At 39.6% G+C, this 17,773-nt stretch overlaps 1 protein-coding gene across 4 annotated transcripts in view; it reads left to right on the top strand.

The window, feature by feature from the left end:
• Positions 1–17,773, top strand: part of dgcr2 (DiGeorge syndrome critical region gene 2) — a 50,289-nt gene that overhangs the window by 21,747 nt on the left and 10,769 nt on the right. For 2 of the 4 annotated variants that reach the window (XM_008117342.2, XM_003225141.3), the window contains 6 exons: positions 3,148–3,270; positions 9,506–9,631; positions 11,875–12,085; positions 14,094–14,170; positions 16,086–16,262; positions 16,358–16,561. In XM_008117342.2, the coding sequence (XP_008115549.1) occupies positions 3,148–3,270; positions 9,506–9,631; positions 11,875–12,085; positions 14,094–14,170; positions 16,086–16,262; positions 16,358–16,561 (918 nt within the window). Of the gene's footprint in view, positions 1–3,147; positions 3,271–9,505; positions 9,634–11,867; positions 12,086–14,093; positions 14,171–16,085; positions 16,263–16,357; positions 16,562–17,773 lie in introns of all 4 variants that reach the window. The other 2 variants (XM_062958760.1, XM_062958761.1) reach the window with 1 other exon arrangement.

The following is a 17,773-nucleotide window of genomic DNA, read 5'->3' as shown; positions in this document are numbered from 1 at the left end:
GTATAGTCATTGCTCCACATTTGTGGTTGTGGCTTTTGCAGATTTGATTATTCACAGATTCGATTAAAAATGTTCTCTCGGCGATCCTCCAATGTAATTCTCTGGCCAGTTTCCAGTGGAAGACCTAGAAGTTCCAAGAGAGATGTTCTCTCAAGTTTAAAAAATACTATATTTCATCGATTCTAAGATAAACACTTTTCCCTCCATATAAACCTCTCCAAAAATGAGGTGCGTCTTAGAATTGCAGATGCGTTTGTCAGAATCAATTGAAGCAGTTCCATTGTAGTGAATTATAATACCGCTGTGGCCAACCATGTACCCTGACTGGTAGCATCTTCCTGTGATCTCTAGGCAGAGGCTATATTTCCTGAAATCCTTTTAACTGGAGATGCCGGCGCTTGAACTTCTGCCTGTGGAGCATGTGCTGGGGTTTTTCCCAAGTCTTGCTTCTGAGATGAGAGCAGGATGCAGTTATTGTTGTGTACAGCTTCTTAATAGCTTTTCATCTCCAACAGCAGACCTTGCCTTCGGATTTGCAATGCTGAGAAAGACAAGGCCATTAGGGAAACCAAATGAGAAGGGAAGGAGTAGGCGGAGATTGAAAAGCAAGGCTTGCGAGAAGAGGTATTGTTGGGTTTAAAGTTAGGCAGATGGACATTAAGTTGAGGGAGCAGGATCTTCTTGGATCGGCATTAGAAAAATGAAGGCCTTCTCTGTGTTGGCCACCTAGCTTTGGAATACCTTCTCTTTTTGAAACCCGATAAAACACCTCTCTAGGAATCTCTGTGTCCACCAGTGTGCCACAGAGTCACCCTGGAGGACCTAGAGTTTCCTTGAGAGAACATTTCATCTCAAGATTGTGAATAATCAAATCTGCAAAAATTGAACCACAAATATGTGGAAGGGCTGACAGTTCACAATTCTTCTTCTCCCCCGGGCTGTGGTGGAGGCTCCTTCCTTGGAGGCTTTTAAGCAGAGGCTGGATGGCCATCTGTCGGGGGTGCTTTGAATGCGATTTCCTGCTTCTTGGCAGGGGGTTGGACTGGATGGCCCATGAGGTCTCTTCCAACTCTACTATTCTATGATTCTATGATTCTATGATTCTACATTGGTTGGATCTCAGTAGATCCTAGGTTATCTATTCCTTGCTCTTTTTTTGAGCAATGAAAACAAAAGAAGGGTAAAGTGTTGGTTTTTGGGAGGCAGGAAATTTCCAAGGAGGAAGGCTAATAAGATATAGAGGCCTGGAAAGAGGCTATGAGAACTTGCCTACACCGTTCTTTTTTTACTTGACCCTTACCTAATTTAAGGTTCAGGTCCCTCTACTTCCAGGATTGGCCCTTAGATTCCGAATTGTAGGGAAACTTTGGTCTTAACGGCAAGGCTTTAACAGTAAATCAGTAAATAGAAATTTATTTTATAATACTAATGATAATATTTGTCAGTGTTCAGATTTTTTCCCCTGTGATTTTGAGAAATTCTCAAAACCCATTTATTAATTCCTTAAAAAACTGAAGGGGCTGAATACAAAACTGTTAGTCGTGACTCAAAAAGAACATTGGTGCGTAATGATTTCAAATGTAGCACATCTCATTTGGTCATTGACACTTTTAACCAACGAAGGCTGACAGATAATGCAGTTGGTGCTCCACATTTGTGAATTTGATTATTCCAAGATTTGATTAAAATGTTCTCTCTAGGGATCTCTGGGTTCTCCAGTGCAACTCTATGGTCAGCTTCCAAGAGAGGTTGACCACAGAGTCGTGCTGGAGGACCAAGAGATCCCTAGATAAGTTTTTAAGAAATAAATTGTTCTTAATTTATGGATTTTCACTGTAACTTGATTTTAAGTTCTGTGGATGGCGAATGCCCTATAGATGCCCTATAGAAGCCATTGGAAATCCCCTAAGGTGTGTTAGTGCATGCGGGGGTAGAAAACTGAGCCTAAGCTGAGCATTCTTAATAAGTGAAGGTAATCTGTGATGTCCACCTTTCCTCCTTTTTGCGTGTTGGTGCCACGATCCCCAAGACTTGTAGTCTAGCTTTCCTTTGCTTCTAAAAGCAAATTATTTTTTCTAAAAGCCTTGTTTGATTTTAAAGTCTTCCTAGTATAGAAATACTGTGTTTAATGTCATGCATTTCTCATGTTGGATATAATTTTAGAAAAAAAAACCACACACCCCCCTAAATGGGTCAAAGCTGTTTTGGCTGCGTCGTACCATATGCTGCCGTCTCTAGTAGTCTAGCAGGACCGAGTTCTTAGCTGTCTTTGTGACCTCAATGTTCATTCCAAGTAGGCGGCGTGTTGAGCAGGACAAGCCTATTTTTATTTCCTCCCTCTGGCTTGAGCTGCTTGTGTGCTCCTTACGACAAAGCGCTTCACAATATCGAGAAACTCTTTGCCGTCTTGCACATTTTTGTCTGCAAGGATCATCTGTGTTGATTTTCTAATATTGAAATAAAATAACGTTACAAACATTTTCATGCCGGGGGTGGGGAGACTCAACTACAGTTATGCAACTGTAAGCATTTTTAAAAAATGTAAAAATAGTTCTCTTTTGCCTTCGATATCTAGGATTATGTCATGCAAGGCTTAACCGCCGTTACGCTGTTGGCAATGGATCTGCATTTGATTAATGCCAGTTTGGGAAACTTCCCTGGTTTGCTGTAGAGGAAAAAAAAATGACACGAATGGTTCAGAAGCGCCCAAATATTGGCGGATTCCCACTGCTAGCCTGAACTGAATTCAGTTGTCTAGTAAACGTTTAATGTTGTTTTGTGAATGTAATCTTGCCATAGTTAATACTGATTGTTTGTCTGTTGAACCACGATAGCTAACAAAATAAAATCAAGTTAATCGGTTATGTGGGAAATTTGCCAACCGAGTCGGGCAGCTGAATCAGATGGACACAAATGGACTTGTGTTGGAATTTCAGCATTAATGTTTCTCTAGAATTTAGTTATTAATTCATTAAATAAGTCATAGTGTTAAGAGGTGATACATTTTGCACTACCGGGTGTCTAGTCTAGAATGGAAGTTTATAAAAGTGCTGAAAAGGGGTAGTAGTTCAGTTCCCAAATAGAAGGTTTCACGTTATCGATATCTTTGCTGCAATCTTCAGTTGTGGTCTTTTTTGTTGTCTGCAGAGCTGCGCTGTATCCCGGGGCAATTTGCTTGTCGCAGCGGTTCCATCCAGTGCATCCCCTTGAACTGGCAGTGTGATGGATGGCCCACCTGCGAGGATGAGAGTGACGAAGTTGACTGCCCAAGTAAGTGCACCCTTAAATCCAGAGCTTGCAGAACAAACTGCAGCGTGACCCCATATCCACATATCCATAACCCTAACTGGAAACAAGAAAGTGTGGATGATAGCAAACCCTACTAAAATGTAGAACTGCCATCAGAAGTTACTACAGAGTCACATTAGAGGATATAGAAAATTGCTATAGAGGTATACCTTTCTAGGAATTTGCTGGGCCCTCTAGTGTGACTTAGTGGTAACCTCACACCATTGAGTCACCTTGAGGACCAAGAATATTCCTAGACAGGATATATTTTGTTGGATACGGGGAGATGAAATGGTGGGTACCGGTTCTATGGAGGCCGGGATCATATGCTTACGAATAACAAGTCATTTAGAATGAATCTGATTTCGCAGTCGTAACAATAACAAGGAGTAACCTCACTCCTTTTGTGGCATAACTAACTGGATGTTACAAAGTATGCGTTGTCACAGTATTGTAATATTCTAGTGTCGTTCTTTGTGGACTGAGCAAGTCAGTGTAAGTGATTACTTTTAAAAAGTAACTTTTAAAGATCTGCCAACAAAGGTTGTGGGTTTTCCTTCAGCAGGGAAGTCTTAACCTAGAGCCTTCCAAACCTTCCATGTTGGTGATACGCTTTTAAGACTTGCATCATTTTGCGGCACATGGATTCAGTTTTAATGGCAAACCAGAGGTTAAACCACTTGTAAGAGATATGGACACAGGCTCAATTCTCATAATGGAAGGTATGGGGATACTACATATTGCCCGAAAGCCAATATATGATTTATTGCATATTTCTCATAGATTCAGAAGTCATGTGTCACACCTGCACACTGCAGCTGACACACAAACATGTCATGACACACAGTTTGGAAAGCTCTGTCTTAACCCTTAGTAGAGAGGTTTTAGGGAAATAAACAGAATGTTGGCTTTAACGTGGGCGAGGGAGCCATTGACCCATTGGGAGTTCATCACCCAAAAGCCACAGCTAGTACCACAGTGGTCAGGGGATTCTGGGAGTTGAAGTCCCGTAGATATGGAGGACCAGCAAGTGAGATCCACAGTCTGTAACCCACCTCGAGGAGAGGAGGTTAATTAATAATAATAATAATAATAATAATAATAATAATAATTTCATTTGTGAAACGAAATCCAGCATATCTATCTTGTTTGCTGTGTCATACAATAATAATAATAATAATAATAATAATAATAATAATAATAATAATAATAATTGTTATTATTGGTTCTGCCATAAAGGGACGTTTAATTGTCCTTTCTCAAGGTTTTCTACTCAGCCGGTCCTTCCATTTCTGAACAAGCCTGGACCTTGTTCGTCTTTTGCAATTTATATGCTTCTGGGATTTAACATAAAAGCACTTTTGGATGAGTCAGTCGTGTTTAATGCCAAGTATGGAAGCCTCTGAACATGTGTACGATGTGTCATTAGTTTTAAAAGCAGGCTTCATCTGGAAAACCAGAATGGTGAGTGAGTTTTTGGCACGGAGAGAGTGTGTGGCCAAGGGTTTGGCATTATCAGAGCATATGGTAAGATTAAATAAAGAGATACTTTAAACAAAACCTCATTGGCATATACTTTCCAGCTATTTTCTTGTGCTCTTCCAAATATGTTCATCTTTCAGCACTCTTGTTTGTTTTGGCTGAACAATTTCAGCGTTAATTTATCATAAATCAGCGGCTTCTAGGTGCCACAGTTGTGGCATATGCTGGATAGCTGAATCAGCATATGATAGAACAGAGAAGGATAGACCATGAACAGAGAGCTTTGTGTAGATGTGAAAGTAGAAAAGGCAGCTAATAGTTGATAGAATACTTGGAGAGGCCGAGAGGCATCAGTATCGATGTGAATTTTGAAACTTTTATTCTATATTTCAGTTCAACAGGCAACTTAATCTATTTTCATCTTGATTTTTGTGGTTATGTTTTTTGCTAGTGTGGTTTTATTTGGATTTTGTTTTATGTGTAAGTCCGAATCTTGGTGTGTGTGTGGTGGGAGGTAGTATAAATTAAGTTATGGATCAATATCTCATTTTCTCGAAAGCATACATACTTGGTATTTGAAGAGGATGTTGGTGTGAACAGTCAAATGTTTTTGATTTTACCCAGATTGCACATGTTTGGCTGTGTTTTGAATTATTTCAGCTGGTTTTAATATAGCTATGATTTTTTTTAGTCTTTTAATACAGCGTTCCCTCACTTATCGCGGGTGTTACTTTCCAGGACTACCCGCGAAAAGTGAAAATCTGTAAAGTAGACTGAAAAAAACCCTCCTCGGCTTATACTTAGGTGAGGGTCCTAGTGGGCTTATATTCAGGTCAGCTTATACTCAAGCATATATGGTATATTTATTATTTTTCTCTATTATTGGTATTGTTACATTTATTATTTTACTTTATTAATTATTAGTATTACATTTATTAATTTACTCTATTATTGTTGGGTTGTTGTATGTTTTCCGGGCTGTATGGCCATGTTCCAGAAGTATTCTCTCCTGACGTTTTGCCCACATCTATGGCAGGCATCCTCAGAGGACTTCACAACCTCTGAGGATGCCTTCCATAGATGTGGGCGAAACGTCAGGAGAGAATACTTCTGGAACATGGGCATACAGCCCGGAAAACATACAACAACCCTGTGATTCTGGCCATGAAAGCCTTCAACAACACATCTATTATTGTTGTTACTTTTACATTTATTTTACTCTATTTTTCTTATTAATACATTTATTATTTTACTCTATTTATTATTACATTTATTATTTTACTGCATTTATTATTATTACTATTACATTTATTATTTCACTCTAGTATTATTAAAAAGATACATAAGCACATTTACATTGAAGAAGATGAAAATAATGATTGAATCAGAGTTGAACAGTCATATCTTAAATTACAGTTTGATGTAAAGATTCAAAAACATTTAAACTACTGATGCCTCAGTTAATGTAATTTTATTGGTATCTCGGCTTATACTGGAGTCAATGTTTTCCCAGTTGTTTTGTGGTAAAATTTGGTGCCTCGGCTTATATTCGGGTCGGGTTATACTCGAGTATATACGGTATTTAAATCAATCTTTCAAAAGGTGGTCCTTTTTTTTAGATGTCATGCTGAACCATAACTTAGTGTGATGCGAATAAGCTGTTTGCATGCTCTCTGCTCTCTTTTGTACTCTTATGGTGCTTGGAAGCCTTTGCTTCCACATGTGTTTTCACTATGGTTGGTTGGTTGACTTTTTGTCTGAACCTGTGAACTGTGCTTAACGTTACCCTTGTTTCCTTTGGGACAAGGTTATTTTAGACCGAGAGCGGCATGGTTTGTCAGTTCATCCAAGCTGACAAACTGCATAAGCAGTAGGAGTGAACCCATCCGAACCCTTTGAAAAAAAAGGGGGATCTGTAGCATCCTTCGTATTGACAGTGGCAAAAGCTATACCCGGTTAATTTTAGAGCACTGCTGCTTGCACTCTCATCTCAAACATTGGTGACATTTGCATTCAGTGGAAGAAATCATGAAAGATGTGTGACATTAAAAAAATAAATACCAGTATATTCTATGCCTCCTGCACTTCTCTTCAACAGATTGCTTAAGGCACATTACTCAATGGTCCCTGAGTATGTACACATAACTTCAGCAGTGCTATGACCACGTCCTCTCCTTATCTGCACAAAGTTTATTTTTGAAAACCATATATTACATTGTAGATCACCCTAAGGTCTAGAAATTTTGGTCAAAAACTCAATCTCCAAAACCTGGGTGACTTATCCACAGGTCAATGCGAGGACTCATAGTTAAGAATGGGGGTGAGACAACAGGAAGTGAGAAAAATCTGCCCCAAGGAAGGACAGTTCACTCCTGGAAGACTCATTATAATGGGGAAAATGTGTCTCCGGTGAATCTACGTTTCTACAACAAGCCAATTTTTTTCCAAAATCTAATTCTCACAGGGACAGAAAGTTAAGTGAGATCTTCTGAACAGGGGCACAGACAGCAAAACAAACACAGGAGTGTTAACACTAAATGCATAATGTTGTGGGTGAAGTACAACTCACATCATGCCAGGTTAACCCTGAAAAACTCCATCAGTACTTAAAAGTGCTGTATGTTATGTTGGGCAAGTTTACTCTAGAGCAGGGGTCCCCAAACTAAGGCCCGGGGGCCAGATGCAGCCCTCCAAGGTCATTTACCTGGCCCCCGCCCTCAGTTTTATAATATAATATATTGTATATACATATAATATAATGTAAAACAATATCACATTAATAATAATAATACCATACAATAGTATTAATTATATATTACTAATAATATTACAGTATAGTGGTATAGTTCAATATTTTGGCTCGCCCAAAGTCTGAAATGACTTGAAGGCACACAACAACAACAACAACAACAACAATCCTAATTAACTTGACTATCTCATTGGCCATAAGCAGGCCCACACTTCCCATTGAAATCCTGATAAGTGTATGTTGGTTAAAATTGTTTTTATTTTTAAATATTGTATTGCTCTTTTATTGTTATTTCATTGTTCTTGTTGTTTTTGCACTACAAATAAGACATGTGTAGTGTACATCGGAATTTGTTTGTACTTTTTTTCTAATGATAATTTGGCCCCTCAACAGTTTGAAGGATTGTGGACTGGCCCTCTGCATAAAAAGTTTGGGGACCCCTGCTCTAGATGCATCATTGGTGGGTTTCAGAGAGCTCATTGATTGCAGGTGAACTATACATCCCAGTACCTACTACTCTAAAATGTCCAGGCCAATTCCCCTCAAAACTTACCAGTATTCAAATGTCGGTATATCGAGTATGCATGCTAAGTTTGGTCTGGATTCATCATTGTTTGGGTTCATAGTGCGTTCTGGATGTAGGTGAACTACAACTCCTATAAATCCCTCCAAAGACCTCCAATGTTTTTTGTTGGTCATGGGAGTTCAGGTCCATCGTTGGTGGAGTTCAGAGTGCTCTTAGATTGCAGGTGAACTATACATCCTAGTACCTACAACTACTATAAATTATGGTGAATTATCCCCAAGCCTGTCTAGTATGTTCAGTTGCTGATCAATTCCTCTGTTTGCTGTGTGCCATAGAAAAGAATAGGAAAGGGTTAAGCATTAATAATAGAAAAATAATAATAAATATACCATATATAGAGTCTCACTTATCCAAGCCTCGCTTATCCAAGCTTCTGGATTAGCCAAGCCATTTTTGTACTCACTGTTTTCAATCTATCGTGATATTTTGGTGCTAAATTCGTAAATACAGTAATTACAACATAACATTACTGTGTATTGAACTGCTTTTTCTGTCAAATTTGTTGTATAACATGATGTTTTGGTGCTTAATTTGTAAAATCATAACCTAATTTGATGTTTAATAGGCTTTTCCTTAATCCCTCCTTATTATCCAAGATATTCGCTTATCCAAGCTTCTGCCGGCCCATTTAGCTTGGATGAGTGAGACTCTACTGTACATATAAATACACAATTGGTGCATTTCGAGTTTGATAACTGTTCTGTCATTGAGTTCTAGTATGGTACTACAGTAGAGTCTCACTTATCCAACATAAACGGGCCGGCAGAATGTTGAATAAGCGAATATTTATTTATTTATTTATTTATTTTTCAAACTTATATGCTGCCACTTCCCTAGGGCTCGGAGCGGCTTACAAGAACCGGCTAAAATCAACAATTTAAAGAACATCTTAAAAACATCTTTAAATCATCATCATCATCATCATTTAATTACTTATTAATCGCCCTCCATCCACGATGCTCTAAGCGATTTACAAGATAAAATTGTAAAGGATAAAAATACATACATACAAATATTGATAAAATTAACATAGATTAAAAGCTCTAGTAAAGAGCCAGGTCTTGAGTGCTAGGGTAAATGGCCCTAAATGTGTTGGATAATAAGGAGGGATTAAGGAAAAGCCTATTACACATCCAATGAGGTGATGATTTTACAAATTAAGCAGCAAAACATCATGTTATACAACAAATTTGACAGAAAAAGTAGTTCGCGAACTTCTCCCCAGTGGATATCTATCTATAGATCATCACCCGTGACAGAGTCTGATTGTTTTCCAAGGGTAGAGCCTAATCCCTGTGGAGATCATTTGCAGGAACCCATCTGTTAGTGATATGGACATACAAACATCAAGCTTGCCTTCCTCCCTGTGACTTCATGAATGCACCTCTTTTCTGCTCTAGATTTTACGGGGGACCAGCGGAGCTACCATGGGAAGGAGGCCATGGATTCCCGGCACAATCGTGGAAGAGGCGGGGACACCACTCGCTTTCACACGGTCAACATGGCACAGCCGGTTCGGTTTAGCAGTAAGTTGCAGACCTGGGTGCAGGTTCCAAGTTCTCTTGTTGCTGGTTGACCCATAGAGGTCTAGGAAGAGGCCGGTTGAAATAATTCACTTTGCAAAACAGCCTCAATTAAAATTCCAAGGTGTTGTTTCTTATACGCTGTGAGAGACATACACAAGTGTGAGCTCACCTTATACATGTGTGTGTATTCCTCCCTTGATGTGCTATGAAATCACTCCCTCCATATCCTTTCCATTGCTAATGGAGAGGATTATAGGGATGTCTGGCTATTTCCCGTAGCCAGATGCAAACTGGTGACATCATCTGCTAAGGCCCTTGGAGGATCCAAGGAGATCTTGAGGAAAGATGTCCTTACGCTGTGTCTGGCTATGGGGATTTAGCTCTATACATCTCCAATAACAACAACAACAACAACAACAACAACAATAATGATAAAGACTCTGGCAGAAACCAGTGCAGGTAGTCCCGGTGGTGATGGGTACACTGGGTGCCGTGCCAAAAGATCCCAGCTGGCATTTGGAAACAATAGACATTGACAAAATTACGATCTGTCAACTGCAAAAGGCCACCCTAATGGGATCTGCATGCATCATCCGAAAATACATCACACAGTCCTAAACGCTTGGGAAGTGTTCGACTTGTGATTTTGTGATACGAAATCCAGCATGTCTTATCTTGTTTGCTGTGTCATACAATAATGTAATATAAGTAATAGTAATAATAGTAATAATAGTAATAATAATACTGTATACACTCGAGTATAAGCCTAGTTTTTCAGACCTTTTTTTAAGACTGAAAAAGCCCCCCTCGGCTTATACTCAGGTGAGGGTCCTGGTTGGCTTATATTTGGGTCAGCTTATATGGTACATTTATTACTTTTCTCTATTATTATTGGTATTATTATATTTATTATTTTTCTCTATTATTGCTGCTACTATTACATTTATTTCACTCTATTTTTATTATTATTATTAATACATTTATTATTTCACTCTGATATTATTATTGTTATTATTGCATTTATTATTTTACTCTATTATTATTAAAAGGATACATAAGCACATTTACACTGAAGAAGATGAGAATAATACAATATAATAATGATAATTATATACTATATATTACATGTAATAATAATAATAATAATATTACAATATATTGATATAGTACAATATAGTAATTTATTGCCAGTATTGTGCTTTGATAATAATATAATATTGTATGTAAATTTAATTTGTAAGCCGCTCTGAGTCCCCTTCGGGGTGAGAAGGGCGGGATATAAATGTATTAAATGATGAATAAATAAATAAATAAATAAATAATGATTTGATCAGAGTTGGACAGTCTTATCTTAAATTTGAGCTTTATGTAAATATTCAAACACATTTAACCTATTGATGCCTCAATTAATGTAATTTTATTGGTATCTATTTTTATTTCTGAAATTTACCACCCTCGGCTTATACTGGAGTCAATGTTTTCCCAGTTTTTTGTGGTAAAATTAAGTGCCTCGGCTTATATTTGGGTCAGCATATACTCGAGTATATACAGTAATAGTAATAATAATAATAATAATACACAGTCCTAGACACTTGGGAAGTGTTCAACTTGTGATTTTGTGATACGAAAGCCAGGATATCTATCTTGTTTGCTGTGTCATAATAAAATAATAATAATAATAAATTATTATTATTTTATATATTGTATTTTACTATGTTATTTAACTATTTTAACTTTTTTATTCTTATTTTATTGTATTATGATGTACTGGTAGTGATCCTGCCAGTTGTGTAAGCCGCCCTGAGTCCCCTCGGGGAGAAGGGCGGGGTAGAAATACCGGAAATAAATAAATAATAGTAATAATAATAGTAGTAATACCTTTATTTATAACCTGCCTTATCTCCCCTAGGGGACTTAGGGCAGTTTCCAAACTAAAGTGGCAAACATTCAATGCCATAATAATGAACCAAACAAACCAAATGGAGGCAATACATGCCACAACTTCATTGAATTCCTCTTCGAAGGACTATTTGAGTCTCCTTTCTTTGAAATGCTTGAGACCAGAACCCGTTGGGGAGATGGTGGCAGGGTATAAATAAAGTTTATTTTTATTATTATTATTATTATTATTATTATTATTATTTTGGAGATTGGAATGCCTGTAATGGTATAACATGAGTAACACCCGTTTGAGATCCTGACTAGGGGGGAATTGTTTCCCTTCCGTCCTTCATGTTTCCTAGGGAAATGCCCGTCAGGATGGCATCACTACGAGGGCACGGCCAGTTGCTACAGGGTGTACTTAAATGGCGAGAACTACTGGGACGCGGTGCAGACGTGTCACAGAGTGAACGGATCCCTGGCCACCTTCACCACGGACCAAGAGCTCAAGTTTATCCTGCAGCAGGAGTGGGACTCCGAGGAGAAGGCCTTTGGGAGGAAGGACCAGCGTCGGTGAGTAGGCACAGAGGGGCCAAACTCCACTATCCTTTTCTGGATCTATGTGCTTTTCATCTAAGGGATGCTTTTTAGTTAATCTGTATGCATAATAAAAATGAAAATATGTTTGTATGTATGTGGTTGGGGTGTCCGCTTACACAGACAAACTCCCACTTAACTCATACTAGAACTCTTATTACTCAGGAGACACCAATAGTCCTCCCTCCAATGACATTTCAAGTTATAGCGAGTGCTGTAAACATGTCCAAGAGTCCTCCACAAACACCATACTGTCCACCACCCAAGGCTTTCAAATGGGGACAATTTCACCCTAGATTTTCTTTGTTTCCTCCACCACAGACATCCCAGTGTTCCTTACTTTCTCCATTTGTGTGAAATTTGCATGACCCCGCCCACTGCCTTTCCAATAACCCTTTTCTATGGCACACAGCAAACAGAGGAACTGAACATACTAGAGAGGTTTGGGGAGAATTCACCATGATTTATAGGAGTTGTAGGTACTGGGATGTATAATTCACCTGCAATCTAAGAGCACTCTGAACTCCACCAAAGATAGAATTGGACCAAACTTGGTACACAGAGCCTCCATGACCAGCAAAAAGTACTGGAGGTCTTTGGGGAAAATTCACCTTGATTTGAGGAAGTTGTAGTTCACCTACATCCAGAGAGCACTGTGAACCCAAACACAGATAGATGTGGACCCAACTTGGCACACATGCCTGATATGTCGAAATGTGATTACTGGAAGGGCTTGGGGGGAACTGACTTTCCTTTCTGGGAGTTATAGGTCACCCACAACCAATAAACTGTGACCTCCACCAATGATGGACCTGTACTGATAACTAACTCAACCTGATGGAGGGGTTTGAGGGGACTGACTCACCATAGTGGGAGTTGTAGTTTACCCTACAGCCAGAGAGCACACTGGATCCCACTGATGATACATCCAGAGCAAATGTGCCCTCCATAACAAACTTTAAGTACTGATGGGAGTTTGTTTGTTTACTACATTTATATCCCACCCTCTCTCACCCTGAAGGGGACTCAGAGCGGCTTACAAGTTGTATGTACACACAATATATTACATTATTTGAATAGCACAATAATAGCATTATATATTACTATATTGTACTATGCCACTATACCGTAATATTATTAGTAATATTTCATTGAATACATAATATGCAATTAATATTATATTGTATTAGTAGTAGTATTATATTGTATTACGTTATACAGTAGAGTCTCACTTATCCAAGCCCCGCTTATCCAAGCTTCTGGATTATCCAAGCCATTTTTGTAGTCAATGTTTTCAATATATCATGATATGTTGGTGCTAAATTTGTAAATACAGTAATTACAACATAACATTACTGCATATTGAGCTACTTTTTCTGTCAAATTTGTTGTATAACATGATGTTTTGGTGCTTAATTTGTAAAATCATAACGTAATGTGATGTTTAATAGGCTTTTCCTTAATCCCTCCTTATTATCCAAGATATTCGCTTATCCAAGCTTCTGCTGGCCCGTTTAGCTTGGATAAATGAGACTCTACTGTAATATTATTATCAATATGATATGTATACAGGTACACAATATATTATATTATTACCATAGCACAATATTAGTAAATGAAGGGACAACATAGTATTTAAAAATAAAAACAATTTTAACCAACATACTGTAAACCTATCAGGATTTCAATGGGAAGTGTGGGCCTGCTTCTGGCCAATGAGATAGTCAAGTTAAGTAGGATTGTTGTTGTTGTTGTTGTTGTTGTTGTTGTTGTTGTTGTTGTTGTGTGCCTTCAAGTCATTTCAGACTTTGGGTGAGCTGAGCCTCAGTCTAAAACTGAGTTTCTCAGGGTTAATCTGTTAAAACTGTTCTTTTATGTTAAATTTAAAATTAAATATATTAAAATTTAAAAAAACAAATACTTTGGCTTTACCCAGCTCCTCCCTGAGATTTCGTTTCTTTCCTTTCAAACCTTCCAATTCTAGGTTCTGGGTCGGATATCAGTACGTCATCACCAACCGAAATAGTTCTCTAGAAGGTCACTGGGAGGTTGCGTATAAAGGTAAGATTGGCAAAGGTGGGGTGAGTTTTTGTGCTCTTTAGCTAAGGATTGAAGCTGGCTAATGCATGTGTTTGTGGCAGCATCCTTGTGCAAACAACATTACCTTCTAGCAATGGAATGTCATCCTTGATGCCTCTCTGAAGGGTGTTCATTTGCCAGGGTTTCACTCCAAACCGGTGGAATGTGATCTGATTTTGTTCTGTTGACATCGAAAGACTCACCATCTAGGACTCTAGGTCCTCCAGTGTGACTTAAGGACCTATACATTCCTAGACAACACCCCTTTAGGATTGTGTGAGTCCTGTGACCATAGAGTCACACTGGAGGACCTAAAGATTTCTAGAGAGATGTTTTAGGTGTCCTCCATCTCTAACCCCAGTAATTCTGGAGGGCTGGGTGCACTGTACTGTTAGTCTTCTTAAAGAGGTCAAAACTACACATTAATTTAACTTTTCAACAGTCCAACAGTATTTTGAAGATCTGATCTAGCTTAATGTAGCTCTTGGATAAATGTTTTTTTCAAGTCATATCTGGCGATGTCTGGAATTGAACCCATATGGAAAGTGAGCACTTTGTCATAGGACATCAGTGCTTCACTCAGGCCAGTAGCTGCCAATTTTGTCCCCCCCCCCCCCCTCCATTTTTTCAGTCTAAATGACAATGCTAGAATAGAAAAAATCTTGAGCATTTTGTTCAACTGGAGCTTGGTGTTCTGCGCAGCTTTCCCATTTACATGCAAAACTGGAGCTGCGCTGCCATCTGCTGGTAGAGCTTCGGAAGGAAAATAATGGGCCGTGTAAACAAACATTTTCACATCACAAAATGCAAGGGAGCAAAGTTTCTATTGAAGTTCGTATGCATGGCATGTGGGCTAAACTTCTCTGCTTTATGGGCCACATGTTTTGAACAAGCAAATCTTGGGGATACACACTATTTCTGGCACAGGAGTAAAATTTCACCGACATCGCTGTGCTTGGCTGGAATAGCAGTATGCAACAAGACAGTCGAAGAGAGAGAATTAAACCTGACATTCTTTATTGTTTAGTAGTCTTGTGCATTTGTATAGGATCGCTGTCAGTTTTTGTTTGTTTCATTTGTATGGCTCTGTTTTAGTTTTCAAGCACCACTTCCGACAGTGGGTGTCTTTCCGAATGAGTTTTTTGGTCCCGCATCTGAAAAAAGGAATATTTTCATCTCCTTACTTGGTGCTCCACTGCAGGCCCAGGCAGTCCCATGCACTTTGGGTATACACGCCACACACACAGTTTCCTTGGAAAGAGAATGTGTGTGTGGCATGAAGGCGCAAAGCACGTGGGCCTGCCAGGGCCTGGCAGGCTCGTGTGCTTTGGACCTACATGCCACGCACACTCTCCCTGGAAAGAGAGTGTGCGTGTGGCGTGTAGGCCCAAAGTGTCCGGGCCTACATGGTTGCCGAGCAAGGCCGCTGGCAAACGCGATGGAGGGTAAACCCTGGCAAGCCACCATGGGTCTGCTTCTAGCTCTGGTTTCCCTGAGTTCAATCCCTCTTCTCTCTATAACTATGATGCCGAAAAGCAGGCTTAGAGCTGGTACCCGTTCCCACCTGCTTTTGTCTTGAGTTTATTTTTGTACTAGGAGTGGCCTTCCCGTTCCGTGTCTCCGAAAGAATGAAAGAAACAAAATAAACAGATGACATGGGAAAAACTAATTTCACGCACATGACTACTGTTTAGTCAGTGATAAAGAAAGTGGGGCTATCTTGCTCCCTCTTCTTGTGAAGGATGATGGGACCTTCAGCTGGACCATATGATTTTTAGTCCTTGGTGGATTTTTTGCTTCTCATTAAGGACATTCACTTTCAAAGTTTTCAGATGTATTTTTTCATCCCTGATCTCTTTGTCAGACTTTTCCTATGACCCGCTTGTTGTCTTCGCAGGTTCGTCCGAGGTGTTTCTGCCCCCGAACCCGACCCTTCCGACGTCTGTGTCCGAAAATGAAAACATCTTCTGCGCCCAGTTCCAGTGTTCCCATTTCCCAACCCTGCGACACCGCGGTTTTCACAGCTGGTATGCTGAAAACTGCTATGAGAAATCGTCATTCCTTTGCAAAAGAAGTAAGTTGCTTTTCTCGGTTGGTCATTTCTGCCGACTGGTTTTTCTCCTGTTGTAAGAAAAGACAGATTTGTATCCTTTTTCCTCCTTGTTTCAGGCCAGACTTGTGTGGATATCAAAGACAACATTGTGGACGAAGGCTACTACTTCACGCCCAAAGGCGATGACCCCTGCTTAAGTTGTACGTGTCACAACGGCGAGCCGGAGATGTGTGTGGCAGCCTTGTGCGAGCGCCCGCAAACTTGTCAACAGTATCGTAAAGACCCAAAGGAGTGCTGCAAGTTTACATGTCTGGATCCTGGTAAGAACATTTCCTTGTTAAACAGGGTCTTAGCTGTATCTCTCTCCGCATCCCTTTTGTCCTTAGCTTTATTTTTTAAGCATATGGAACTAAGTGTCTGAAGTACAACAGTCTCAGTTTAGTTCTCTTGATTCTCTTCCCAATTTTTCTCTGTCCAGCTTGAAACTACATACCTTTTGCCTTTTGAACCCCGTAATAAGATCCTGTCTCTACCCTCATTCTAAGTTAAAGATATCTAGTTTTCTTCTTGCTCCCTGTTCTCATACATAAAAAAATGGCATCTCTGCCCAAACTATAGCCGCGGCTGGGACTTTGATGTGCAGTTTCAGAGCGTTGCTTTGATCTGAACTTCTTGGAGATGCTAGAACCAATTTGAGCCCCGCGTACAAAAGGCTCATCGAAAAGCATGGGACGTGTTACTCGCCACTGACGTAAGGTCCATTGATCTTCGTCTGTGCTAAAATTGGATTCCACCCTGGGTGCTTTTCTATCCGGCTTACTAGGTGCCGTATTTTATTAGCCCTGAAAATGTTGGAGTGGACAGCCGGTGCCTGTTCTGGTTCTCTTTGAGGATCTCTGTCGCAATTTCATTTGAAAACGTAAAACTGGGATGAGGGGCTGCTGTTGAAGATGACTCAGAAAGTGCAGCGAGTGCAAAATGTCACCGCTCAACGGCTGTCAGGAGCGTCATATAAAAACCACATAATGTGGATTTTAATTAATTCGAACAGACTGCCAGGATGCTTCAGGTCTCGATTGAAGGAGCTGGTCATGAGATGGAAAGCCCTAGACCAGTGATGGCCAACCTATGACACGCGTGTCAGCACTGACACGCCTAGCCATTTTTGCTGACACGCTGCTGCATGCAGATTGATTGAATGACTAATGTCTTTTGTGGCCAAATTTGGTGTGATTTGGTCCAGTGGTTTTGTAGTTTACTCCATGGGAATTATTCACATTACATACATACATACATATATATATTACTAGCTGTGCCCGGCCACGCGTTGCTGTGGCGAAGTCTGGTGGTATGGGAAATAAAGTATTGAGGAATTGGTGGTAGTTAAGGTAAAGGGTAAAGGTTTTACCTTACATTAAGTCCATTATAAATGGGTTATATAGCTGTGTGGAAGGGCCTTGAGTCTACACGGCCATATAATCCAGTTAAAATCAGATAATCTGTATTTTATAGGCAGTGTGGAAGAGGCCTAA

The sequence above is a fragment of the Anolis carolinensis genome, chromosome X (assembly GCF_035594765.1).
Source record: "Anolis carolinensis isolate JA03-04 chromosome X, rAnoCar3.1.pri, whole genome shotgun sequence".
In the NCBI taxonomy this organism is placed as follows: domain Eukaryota; kingdom Metazoa; phylum Chordata; class Lepidosauria; order Squamata; family Dactyloidae; genus Anolis; species Anolis carolinensis.
This window is presented reverse-complemented; position numbering and strand designations above follow the sequence as displayed.